This window comes from Pecten maximus, chromosome 18 (genome assembly GCF_902652985.1).
Source record: "Pecten maximus chromosome 18, xPecMax1.1, whole genome shotgun sequence".
NCBI classification, from domain to species: domain Eukaryota; kingdom Metazoa; phylum Mollusca; class Bivalvia; order Pectinida; family Pectinidae; genus Pecten; species Pecten maximus.
The window spans coordinates 16,086,650-16,100,104 of NC_047032.1; the positions used below are offsets into that span (position 1 = coordinate 16,086,650).

At 39.6% G+C, this 13,455-nt stretch overlaps 1 protein-coding gene across 1 annotated transcript in view; it reads left to right on the forward strand.

Moving 5' to 3' along the window:
* LOC117316456 (oxysterol-binding protein-related protein 1-like) overlaps positions 1–13,455 on the forward strand; it is a 135,643-nt gene that overhangs the window by 19,357 nt on the left and 102,831 nt on the right. The window contains exons 11-13 of the mRNA XM_033871042.1: positions 1,532–1,648; positions 2,235–2,334; positions 3,505–3,611. Of these exons, the coding sequence (XP_033726933.1) occupies positions 1,532–1,648; positions 2,235–2,334; positions 3,505–3,611 (324 nt within the window). The remainder of the gene's footprint in view (positions 1–1,531; positions 1,649–2,234; positions 2,335–3,504; positions 3,612–13,455) is intronic.

The window sequence follows — 13,455 nt, forward strand, 5'->3', positions numbered from 1 at the left end:
TATGTAAGCTGTGCCCTGAGGACGGCCTACCTAAGGCCAAAACATGTCCGCAACCAGCATTCCTTTTCAATACAACATTTAGATACCTGGATTCAGGAGTTGGCACTCTTCTTTTTATTTTGTTATTTACCTGGATTGTTTAAGAGGCCTCTGTATCTACTATGGATCCTCCTGGAACCAAGCGATGAAACAACAAGCATCTTTTTGAACTCTGCAGGACGTTGGTTCTTGGAGAATTTCTCCTTAGGGAGAATTTTCTCTTCTGTTTTTTTTTTACATCCGTTCGCCCATCTATCCGCTGCTGCAATATATAGGTTAAAGATTTTTCAACATTTTTTTTGAGACTACAATGATAACATTTATTATTTTTCTTGATTTTTTGCCACTTCTGATTGGCTGAAAAGAGGTCATACGACCACCTGTAAAAAGCTATATTGACCGCTGTCTCCAGAAAAAGTTTATAAAACACCTAAATTGCACAGTTATTTTTAGAAAACATCTAGATCACACGAGTGCTTAGCATTTTGTACGTACGTTATTGATACAAGCGTTTGAGCGACCTGATTGTAAACAATCAAAGATGGCAGCCAACAACCGTTTCCCCAATCTGTCTGAAGACGGTATCAACAATATTCTTGAAAATGCCGACGCTCTTAACACGAAGCGAGCTACCAATACAGCTGTGAAGCTTTGTTGACAATACCTTACAGCCAGGAGCATGCAGGACAACTTCGAGGCATATTCTCCTGCAGAATTGGATGACGCACTGTCAGTTTTTTTCTTGAGATGCGTGACAGGAAAGGGCAACTTTGCAAGAAATCAACATTGTTGGCCTATATAAGCAGCATCCAAAGAGACTTGGAGAAAGAGCGTGATGATATAAACATAGCAAGGGGGATGATTTCAAAAAATCCAATCATGTTTTTAATTCCATGACCACGGAGTTAATACGCCAAGGTAAAGCGGTGATAGACCACCACCCTCCCATTATAGTGACGACGATTTGGAAGCAGTATAAGTCTATATCGCCTGATGTAAAGTTTTTTCACAAAATCAAGAAAAACGTCTGAGGTTAATATTTTTTCTTTGGTTGATATAACCATGTATCAACCTCATTAAAATGCTATATTTGTATAATAGCATTTATATCTGTTAAAGGTCTCATAAATATATATCATTTGATTTGATAACATTTGTCACTTGTATGTTAACTAGACATAGGATTTTTAACCCAGTTTGTTTGAAAGCTATACCTACTGATCTGTAGCATTACTGCAATTCTGAATTCATGCATTCCGTCTTAATGGTGTAAATTTTTGCTCATGATGTTCTTCAGGGTGGTCATTATATATGTGCATAGACTTTGGTATACACAAATTGTGATGTACAGTATACTAAAGTCTGTTCACTGCTAGGAAAATTAAATTTTTTAAATTTACTATTACTCTGAAAAAATACATTTGTACTGTGAAGTAATTTTTAAGTTTTGTCCATTTGTCCATCACCCTCCATCAATCTGTTTTTCTTGTAGAAATGGTTGAATGCACTTAAGGAGCACATCAACTATAGCACTCACTATATACACCAGGGGGAGGACCAGCCAGAGGGAGAAGTTGTCTCCCTTGGATCGCTCAAAGACTCGCTTAAGGTACATTTCTTCAAATCACTTAATGGTGCCATTTTGTTCCAAATTTTCTCTATTCACTTTTTGGAAAACATCGTCGATACATCTTGTTTTTATTTCTTTTGATGAATTAAACGATAAACATCTTATCCATATTTTATGTGTTTCTCTGCTTTAGTCACAAATTTGCTTTAATTTAAAGATTTAGAAAAGAATAGTCACTTTTCATGAATATCTCTGGCTTATCTTTTTCATAAATATCCATTTTCAAATATAAAGATAAAAATTTGGTGCTATGAAAGAAATTTTGTATTTTTACCATTTAGAAAATGCTTTGCAACTATCACTATGCCATCAATGCATCCGTGAATGGTTTCATATATATTACCAGTACAATATGTTTAAGCCTCTGTTTAGAGCCTAAGTACAATTCGTTTCTCACACTTTTAATTATGCAATTATGTTGACTTCTAAAGGATCAATCAACATCAAGTCTGTGATGTTTGTATTTTAAAGAATATTTGTAATAACACATTATTATTTTGTACATACTCATCCATTACCCTGTATATGACTTATAACAAGGAAATCTAAATATTTCTTTTTACAGACTGCCCAAGCACACCACCATCTCCTGGAAAAGGAATCAAACCAGTTGTTGCTGCTTTTGGGGTCCTTGGAAACAGATAAAAAACTTGAAGCTACAGAAAGTAAGTTATATGATAGACAGATGTATGAAAATTCATAAATCTGTCATATTTGATACAAAAATACACATTTAAGTCACAAGCTTATGTAATATCAGTCTTTGTCATTGCTGCTGTTCTTCTTGTTACTGTTATTGTTTGTGTTCCTGTAGCCGCTGTTGCTGTTGTTGTTGCTGTAGGTGTTGTTGGTATTGTTGTTGCTGTAGGTGTTGTTGGTGTTGTTGTTGCTGTAGATGTTGTTCCTGTTGCTGCTGCTGTTGTGGTTCATGTAGCTGTTGTTGGTATTGTTGTTTCTGTAGCTGCAGTTGTTCCTGTAGCTGTTGTTGGTATTTTTCTGTAGCTGCTGTTGTTGGTATTGCTGTTCCTGTAGCTGTTGTAGCTGTTGTTGGTTTTGTTGTTCCTGTTGCTGTTGTCGGTATTGTTGCTCTTGTTCCTGTAGCTGCTGTTGCTGTTGTTGTTCCTATAGTTGTCGGTATTGTTGTTGCTGTAGGTGTTGTTGGTATTGTTGTTACTGTAGCTGTTGTTAGTATTGTTGTTCCTGCAGCTGTTGTTTCTGTTGTTGTTCCTGTAGTTGTTGTTCCTGAGCTGTTGTTTCTGTTGTTGTTCCTGTAGTTGTTGTTACTGTAGCTGTTGTTGTTATTGTAGTTGTTGTCACTGTTGTTGATCCTGTAGCCATGTAGCTACATGTATTGTTTCTGTTGTTGTTACTCTAGCTATTGTTGCTCCTACATGTAGCTGCTGCTGTTGTTGTTCCCTATAGCTGTTGTTGGTATTTTCTGTAGCTGTTGTTGGTATTGTTGTTCCTTTAGCTGTTGTTTATTGTTGTTGTTAGGCTATTTACAGCTGTTGCTTTTATAAATCCTGAAACAGCTGGGGGGAGGGGTATAGGTTTGCTCTCCTTTCGTCTTGTAAGTAAAGCCAAAGTATGTCAGCACTGTAGTGGCTTCATTCCCTGACTGATTTTGATTAAACTTCATACAATGATAAAGGACCATATTATCTCAGACAAGTTTCAGGATTTTTGGGTCAAGGTCACTTGCTATTTTAAGCTGGGGCTTGTAGGGGTCACACATTGCATTATCAATACCCATTGTACTTGATGTTGTTGTAACTGCTGCTGTTTACATGCTATAGCCAAACGGACTTCAAGCCTTCATCATTTCTATTTTACAGAGACCATGACGGATGTCCATCAGAAGGTGAAGAGAATTACAGACTTATCTCGGGACACTGCAAGCTTCTTAAATCACTGCCTCACTCTGTTCAGCCAACAAGAAGAGGTAAGTGTACATTATAGGGGCCTATATGAGATAAGATATTCTGACATACTTCACAGGGTTATCCGGCGGTTGCTAGGGAAAAGATTAATAGAATCTATCATGGATCTGTTCCGTGGACAGGGATATCTCAACCCGAGTGTAAGAGTTTGGCCAATCAGCACAAGGCTTGCCGAGTGTGGCCAGTCAAACTCTTACACGAGGGTTGAGATATCCTTGTTCGCGGAACAGATCCATGATTGATTATGTTTCTAACATACTTGCTACCAAACATAAGTTTTTATGAAAGTTTGTCATCGCGCCGTCTTCAATGCTCCTTGGAAGGTGCGTCAAAATGTATGACGTCATCATTTACGACTTGGTTACTTAACATAAAATGATGACGTTGCGTTATTGTGAGCAGCATCATATAGCGCAGGCCAGCTGTCTTTACCCACCCCGTGTAAGATCGATTTATCTTTTCCCTAGCAACTGCGGGATAACCCTGTGAAGTATGGGAGAAAAATTGATCTAACACGGGGGTAAAGATAGCCAGCACGCGCTATATGACACTGCTTACAATAACGTAACATCATCATTTTACATTGAGTAACCATGTAAACGATGACATCATAAATTTTGATGTACATTCCAAGGAGCATTTAAGATGGGGCGATGGAAATTTTTTATAAAAACTTACATTTGGTTGCAAGTATGTGAGAAAAATAATCAAACATGTGTCTGTTCCGCGAACAATGATATCTCAACCCTCGTGTAAGAGTTTGGCTGGCCAGCACTCGGCAAGCCTTGTGCTGATTGGCCAAGCTCTTACACTCGGGTTATATTTCCCTGTCCACGAAACAGACCCATGTAAGATTCTATTATACAGTAGCAGGGCCATTGTGTACTACAGTGGATACTACCAATAATAACAACACAAGAAGAGGAAAGTGTACATGATAGGGGCCTATATAAGATAAGATACAGTATACAGTAGTAGGGCCATTGTGTACTACAGTGGATACTACCAATGATAACAGCACAAGAAGAGGAAAGTGTACATGATAGGGGCCTATATAAGATACGATACAGTATACAGTAGTAGGGCCATTGTGTACTACAGTGGATACTACAATGATAACAACACAAGAAGAGGAAAGTGTACATGATAGGGGCCTATATAAGATACGATACAGTATACAGTAGTAGGGCCATTGTGTACTACAGTGGATACTACAATGATAACAACACAAGAAGAGGAAAGTGTACATGCGAGGGCCTATATAAGATAAGTTTCTAGGCCTAACAGTAACAGAAAGTATTGATACAGATTCAGGGCCTGTTACATGTAGTGACATATATGTAGGAGTTTGTAAGGGAATAAGGCGTGTTTAGTAATTAAAGATATGATTGTTATGAAAATTGACATGAGTGATCTTTCCACCACCATTTGTTTTGTGGCAAAGAATGACTATGCCTTTCCATACTAATTATCTTGATATCTAGACATTTTGAAGAAAACATAATAAGGATAAAAAAATGCCACAATGTGAGGTCAATTGGAATTTTTTTCTCGAGAGGTGGCATTTTATGAGTGGTTCATATCCCATTAAACATGTTCTGGGCCTGTTAGTGAGATATGTATATATAAAAGTATTAAAGCATTTTCTAGAACTATTCAAACATTTTCAGGGCCTGTAAATGAGACATATATATGTAGAGGTATTTGAACATTTTCAGGGCCTATTAATGAGACATATAGAAACATTTAAACATTTTCAGGGCCTGTTAGTGAGACACATACATGTAGAAGTATTTAAACAAGTTCAGGGCCTGTTAGTGGGACATATTGTACATATAGAAACATTTAAACATTTTCAGGGCCTGTAAGTGAGACACATAAATGTAGAAGTATTTAAACATGTTCAGGGCCTGTTAATGAGACGCATACAATTTGTACATGTAGAAGTATTTAAACATGTTCAGGGCCTGTAAGTAAGGCATATAGAAACATTTAAACATTTTCAGGGCCTGTTAATGAGACACATACATATAGAAGTATTTAAACATGTTCAGGGCCTGTTAGTGAGACACATACATATAGAAGTATTTAAACATGTTCAGGGCCTGTTAATGAGACACATAAATGTAGAAGTATTTAAACATGTTCAGGGCCTGTTAGTGAGACACATACATATAGAAGTATTTAAACATGTTCAGGGCCTGTTAATGAGACACATAAATGTAGAAGTATTTAAACATGTTCAGGGCCTGAAAGTGAGGCATATAGAAACATTTAAACTGTTAGTGAGAGTCAGAGACATATATTAAACATTTTCAGGGCCTGTATAAGAAATATATGACATTATGTAGAAGTATTTGATCATTTGGTAGAAGTGCATATTTAAATATTTCCAGGGCCTGTAAGTGAGACATATTTGTAGAAGTACTTAAAACATTTCCAGGGTCTGTAATTGACTGACTGAACTAGTACAGGATTGGTGACTGAAGTGTTAATTTATAATTTTAGGCCCTGTTGACATAGAAGCTTATTGCATTAAGTTGATATTAGATTAAAAGGCCTAGCTATAATAAGGAGTAATTCTAAGATCTAGATGCAGTTCTAACATGCTTGTAGTTTTTCATCAAATTAGAAAATAGATATATAATACAAATATAAAATGACATTTTGATTATACCTTGTACAAACACCTGGGTCCATTTTTCAATAACCTCATCAACTTATGTCAAAGATTTCACATAAAACCTAGTATATTTACAAACAGTTTCAAATTAAAGATAAAACTATGTACATGTTCATGTCAGGGCATTCAAATTGGTTACTAGCAAATAAAAAATGAAAATTTTAATACAATTTAAAAGAAAATCATGTTTTAAAATCTTACTTTGACTGCTTAAGCTAACTATGCTTCGACTATTGGGACCGTAATCAATAGCTAACATATGGGAAATGAAAAGAAGATTAAGGTGATTGATATCAATTCTGGAAATTGACGTCAATGTTCTGCTGTTCCACAAGTAAGACCATGAGCAGCTGAGCATGCATGCAGTGCTATGAATATTCTCGTAATAATTTCACAATAAAAGCAGACTTTCACATTTGATGACAATAGCAAGTTACTCAGACATACTTGTGTGTCAAACAAAAGCTTTCGAGTAACTTAACACAAAATCGCAGCAATGTCAAATTATTTGAAATATTGGGGTATCATATAAAAGAATTTTTTTTTTTTTTAAAAAAGGTAACTGCCTTTCTGCTCAGCTAAATTAAATTTTTTTCAAATTATTGTTTCATTGTATTTAAAACGTACGACAATGTTTAACGGAAGTATTATGGCATTGTTGTCCATCCATCCAGCATAAACTTTTGTTTGAGATCTCCTACATTAATAGATTTTTAGGTCACCTGAGACGAAGTCTCAGTTGACCTATTGCAATCGCCTTTTGTCCGGCGTCGTGCGTCGTGCGTCGTAAACAATTTACATTTTCAACTTCTTCGTGATCGTGACCTGATCCTGTTTTATAAATGATTCGGAAGGTGATTACCTGATCGTGTTTTATACACGATTCGGAAGGGGATTACCTGATCCTGTTTTATAAATGATTCGGAAGGGGATCACCTGATCGTGTTTTATACACGATTCGGAAGGGGATTACCTGATCCTGTTTTATAAATGATTCGGAAGGGGATCACCTGATCGTGTTTTATACACGATTCGGAAGGGGATTACCTGATCCTGTTTTATAAATGATTCGGAAGGTGATTACCTGATCGTGTTTTATACACGATTCGGAAGGTGATTACCTGATCGTGTTTTATACACAATTCGGAAGGGGATTACCTGATCGTGTTTTATAGACGATTCGGAAGGGGATTACCTGATCCTGTTTTATAGACGATTCAGAAGGGGATTACCTGATCCTGTTTTATACACGATTCGGAAGGTGATTACCTGATCGTGTTTTATACACGATTCGGAAGGGGATTACCTGATCGTGTTTTATACACGATTCGGAAGGGGATTACCTGATCCTGTTTTATACACGATTCGGAAGGGGTTGACCTGATCCTGTTTTATACACGATTTGGAAGGGGATTACCTGATCCTGTTTTATACACGATTCGGAAGGGGTTGACCTGATCCTGTTTTATAGACGATTCGGAAGGGGTTGGCCTGATCCTGTTTTATACACGATTTGGAAGGTGATTACCTGATCCTGTTTTATACACGATTCGGAAGGGGATTACCTGATCGTGTTTTATACACGATTCGGAAGGGGATCACCTGATCCTGTTTTATAGACGATTCGGAAGGGGATCACCTGATCCTGTTTTATAGACGATTCGGAAGGGGATTACCTGATCCTGTTTTATACACGATTCGGAAGGGGATCACCTGATCCTGTTTTATACACGATTCGGAAAGTGATTACCTGATCGTGTTTTATAGACGATTCGGAAGGGGATTACCTGATCCTGTTTTATAGACGATTCGGAAGGGGATTACCTGATCCTGTTTTATACACGATTCGGAAGGGGATCACCTGATCCTGTTTTATACACGATTCGGAAAGTGATTACCTGATTGTGTTTTATAGACGATTCGGAAGGTGATTACCTGATCGTGTTTTATAAATGATTCGGAAGGGGATTACCTGATCGTGTTTTATACACGATTCGGAAGGGGGATTACCTGATCCTGTTTTATAAATGATTCGGAAGGGGATTACCTGATCGTGTTTTATACACGATTCGGAAGGTGATTACCTGATCGTGTTTTATACACAATTCGGAAGGGGATTACCTGATCGTGTTTTATAGACGATTCGGAAGGGGATTACCTGATCCTGTTTTATAGACGATTCGGAAGGGGATTACCTGATCCTGTTTTATAGACGATTCAGAAGGGGATTACCTGATCGTGTTTTATAGACGATTCGGAAGGGGATTACCTGATCGTGTTTTATAGACGATTCGGAAGGGGATTACCTGATCGTGTTTTATAGACGATTCGGAAGGGGATTACCTGATCGTGTTTTATAAATGATTCGGAAGGGGATTACCTGATCCTGTTTTATACACGATTCGGAAGGGGATTACCTGATCCTGTTTTATAGACGATTCGGAAGGGGATTACCTGATCCTGTTTTATAGACGATTTGGAAGGGGATTACCTGATCCTGTTTTATACACGATTCGGAAGGGGATTACCTGATCCTGTTTTATACACGATTCGGAAGGGGATTACCTGATCCTGTTTTATACACGATTTGGAAGGGGATCACCTGATCGTGTTTTATAGACGATTCGGAAGGTGATTACCTGATCCTGTTTTATAGACGATTCGGAAGGGGATTACCTGATCGTGTTTTATACACGATTTGGAAAGTGATTACCTGATCGTGTTTTATACACGATACGGAAGGGGTTGACTTGATCCTGTTTTATAGACGATTCGGAAGGGGATTACCTGATCCTGTTTTATACACGATTCGGAAGGGGATCACCTGATCCTGTTTTATACACGATTCGGAAGGTGATTACCTGATCGTGTTTTATAGACGATTCGGAAGGTGATTACCTGATCGTGTTTTATACACGATACGGAAGGGGTTGACCTGATCCTGTTTTATACACGATTCGGAAGGGGTTGACCTGATCCTGTTTTATACACGATTCGGAAGGTGATCACCTGATCCTGTTTTATAGACGATTCGGAAGGGGATTACCTGATCCTGTTTTATAGACGATTCGGAAGGGGATTACCTGATCGTGTTTTATAAATGATTCGGAAGGGGATTACCTGATCGTGTTTTATACACGATTCGGAAGGGGATTACCTGATCGTGTTTTATAGACGATTCGGAAGGTGATTACCTGATCCTGTTTTATACACGATTTGGAAGGGGATCGTCCAGAAAGGACAGAGAGGATGCATGGGCTATTTCTTTGAGTGGTGTCGTTACACTGAAGTTTATCGGGGGAGGGGGGGGGGGGGGGGGGGGGGGGGGGGGGGGGTGGGGGGGGGGGGGGGGTATTGTTTTAGGAAGGAGCATAATGATTTGGTTTGGTTTCTTTTGCTTAATGTCCTATTAACAGCCAGGGTCATTTAAGGACGTGCTAGGTTAACGGCCTAAGGTCAGTACCTGGCAACTGCCCAAAGTAGGTTTCGAACCCAGAGGTGGAGGGCTAGTGATAAAGTGTCGTGACACCTTAACCACTTGGCCACTGCTGCCCCAGGGTATCATGAAAAATATCCTGTCCATGCTGGGGCTCACACTGGCAACCTGGATATCCTTCCACTTAGGCTTAGGAGAATGAACTAGTAAATTAGGCGACCTAATTATACACATAGTTACTCCCTCCTTCACAAAGTCTTTGTCCCAGAGATAATTCAACCCAGGTTCTATAGCTCTAGGGAAGAATCTCCTATACAGCTTACACTTGGAGTGGTCAACAGCACGAAATCTGTAACAGGAAGGAATACATGATGAAATATACCTTGACCACCACATGCCTGCCTGTGCTCGAACTAAGCAACCTACATGTAGCTCTCACACTTATATGTAACATCACCAGGGTTTTTTCTCCCAAGTTTGGGATGGGGCCTTTTCCCCCCTTTTTGGAAGAAAATTGGTGAATTGGGAAAGAGTTTTTCAGGAGTAAACTGCTAATTTTGGGAATTTGGCTTAAATAGGAAATAATTTCAATTGGGAATTGGGCCCAGCCCATTATCGGCCCTCAAAAGCCCTCAGAAAAAGCCTTGATCACCTATACCTCTTAACTCTGAAAGGAAATTCCAGCCTGATAGGAAGATGTCACCTTACTAATTTCTAAGAGAAAATATAGTCCATCAATAAAAGTGGATATCCACAGAAATTGTGTAAATTAAATTAAATTATAAGGATTAACTTGAACATGTAATGGAGGTATAACACAAAAAAACCAGTACCCTCACTATATATAAACAGCAGTTGATTTACATGCCATTTTTTGTGTTACATTATATATCACAATAATATGAAAATATACTCAAGTTAATCCTTAATTACGTGACCCCTCTTTGAGTCAGTTATCCCTCAGTGTGTTTATTACAATAAATACGGTAAATTGCTTTTCTGAGGTTTGTCTCGTCCTGCATGATCGAGTTTGAGTCTCGTATAATTGGTGAGATATATATGGTTGAATGATTTCCTGATAAGATCCGAGAGGTACGTATTTTATAATCATTGTGTTAGAGAGTATAGTAACAGCTGGTGTTGATTGAGTACTATACATTGATGGCTGAATTGATATAGAAAAGTCCACGTTGTCTATTTTATATACCAGTGACAACAGGACAACAAAAAATGTTCTGCTGGATTGCATTGACCATTGTTGAAATGTATAGACAGAAGCCTGGCCTTGAAAGTTTAAATATTCTTGTGAAATAGGATCTACTTGTGGATTGTTACCCAAAATAATTTACTTATTCCGATCTACATCACATAAGTTATTGTAGGAAAGATTTCATGAATGTATTACAGGATTAAAATCCACCACTGAAATGTTGTGGCTTTTTTTGTTTTTAGCCCACCATCATCAGATGGTGGGTTATTCAAATTGCCCTGCGTCCATGCTCGGTCGTCCGTCCGTCCCTCCGTCCGGCCATCCGTCCCTCAGTCCGTCCGTAAACAATTCTTGTTATCGCTATTTCTGGGAAAGTACTGAAGGGATCTTCCTAACATTTCATATGCAGGTTCCCCTTGGTCTGTAGTTATGCATATTGCATTTTGGAACCGATCGGAAAACAACATGACCGACAGGCATCCATCTTGGATTTTGACAATTTGAAGTTTGTTATCGCTATTTCTCAGAAAGTAACTGAAGGGATCTTTCTCAAATTTCATTTGTAGGTTCTCCTTGGTATGTAGATATGCATATTGCATTTTGTGTCCTTATATATGACCCAGGCTGTTGGTGTCCCCCTAGAAACCTGTCCTTATATGACCCAGACTGTTGGTGTCCCCCTAGAAACCTGTCCTTATATGACCCAGACTGTTGGTGTCCCCCTAGAAACCTGTCCTTATATGATCCTGGCTGTTGGTATCCCCCTAGAAACCTGTCCTTATATGACCCAGGCTGTTGGTGTCCCCTAGAAACCAGTCCTTATATGACCCAGGCTGTTGGTGTCCCCTAGAAACCAGTCCTTATATGACCCAGGCTGTTGGTGTCCCCTAGAAACCAGTCCTTATATGACCCAGGCTGTTGGTGTCCCCTTAGAAACCTGTCCATTATGACCCTGGCTGTTGGTGTCCCTCTATATATAGCTAGACCAGTTTCCTCCCTTGATAACCCTGTATGTGTGTTTCCTGCTATTCACCTGCTCCCATATAACAATACAACATGGCTGTTGGTGTCACCTAGACACCTGTCCTCATATGACCCAAGTTGTTGGTGTCACCTAGACACCTGTCCTCATATGACCCAAGTTGTTGGTGTCACCTAGACACCTGTCCTCATATGACACTGGCTGTTGGTGTCACCTAGACACCTGTCCTCATATGACCTTGGCTGTTGGTGTTACCTAGACACCTGTCCTCATATGACCCTGGCTGTTGGTGTTACCTAGACACCTGTCCTCATATGACCCTAGTTGTTGGTGTTACCTAGACACGTACCTGTCCTCATATGACCCTAGTTGTTGGTGTTACCTAGACACCTGTCCTCATATGACCCTAGTTGTTGGTGTTACCTAGACACCTGTCCTCATATGACCCTAGTTGTTGGTGTTACCTAGACACCTGTCCTCATATGACCCTGGCTGTTGGTGTTACCTAGACACCTGTCCTCATATGACCCTAGTTGTTGGTGTTACCTAGACACCTGTCCTCATATGACCCTGGCTGTTGGTGTTACCTAGACACCTGTCCTCATATGGCACTGGCTGTTGGTGTTACCTAGACACCTGTCCTCATATGACCCTAGTTGTTGGTGTTACCTAGACACCTGTCCTCATATGACCCTAGTTGTTGGTGTTACCTAGACACCCGTCCTCATATGACCCTGGTTGTTGGTGTCACCTAGACACCTGTCCTCATATGACCCTAGTTGTTGGTGTTACCTAGACACCTGTCCTCATATGACCCTAGTTGTTGGTGTTACCTAGACACCTGTCCTCATATGACCCTGGCTGTTGGTGTTACCTAGACACCTGTCCTCATATGACCCTGGCTGTTGGTGTTACCTAGACACCTGTCCTCATATGACCCTAGTTGTTGGTGTTACCTAGACACCTGTCCTCATATGACCCTGGCTGTTGGTGTTACCTAGACACCTGTCCTCATATGGCACTGGCTGTTGGTGTTACCTAGACACCTGTCCTCATATGACACTAGCTGTTGGTGTTACCTAGACACGTACCTGTCCTCATATGACACTGGCTGGTGGTGTTACCTAGACACCTGTCCTCATATGACACTGGTTGGTGGTGTTACCTAGACACGTACCTGTCCTCATATGACCCTGGCTGTTGGTGTTACCTAGACACCCGTCCTCATATGACCCTGGTTGTTGGTGTTACCTAGACACGTACCTGTCCTCATATGACCCTGGTTGTTGGTGTCACCTAGACACCTGTCCTCATATGACCCTGGTTGTTGGTGTTACCTAGACACCTGTTCTTTATGACCCTAAATGTAGTTGTTGGTGTCATCCAACCTCGTGTGAGTCTGACAGCTAAGTGTCCACGTACATCACCAGAATACAGTGCAGAAAATTAAATGATGCTAAATACAAGTCTCCCTGAGTCTGTAGATAAAATTACTTGATTAAAGTTAAATTGCTTGTCAAGATGAAATAACAGTG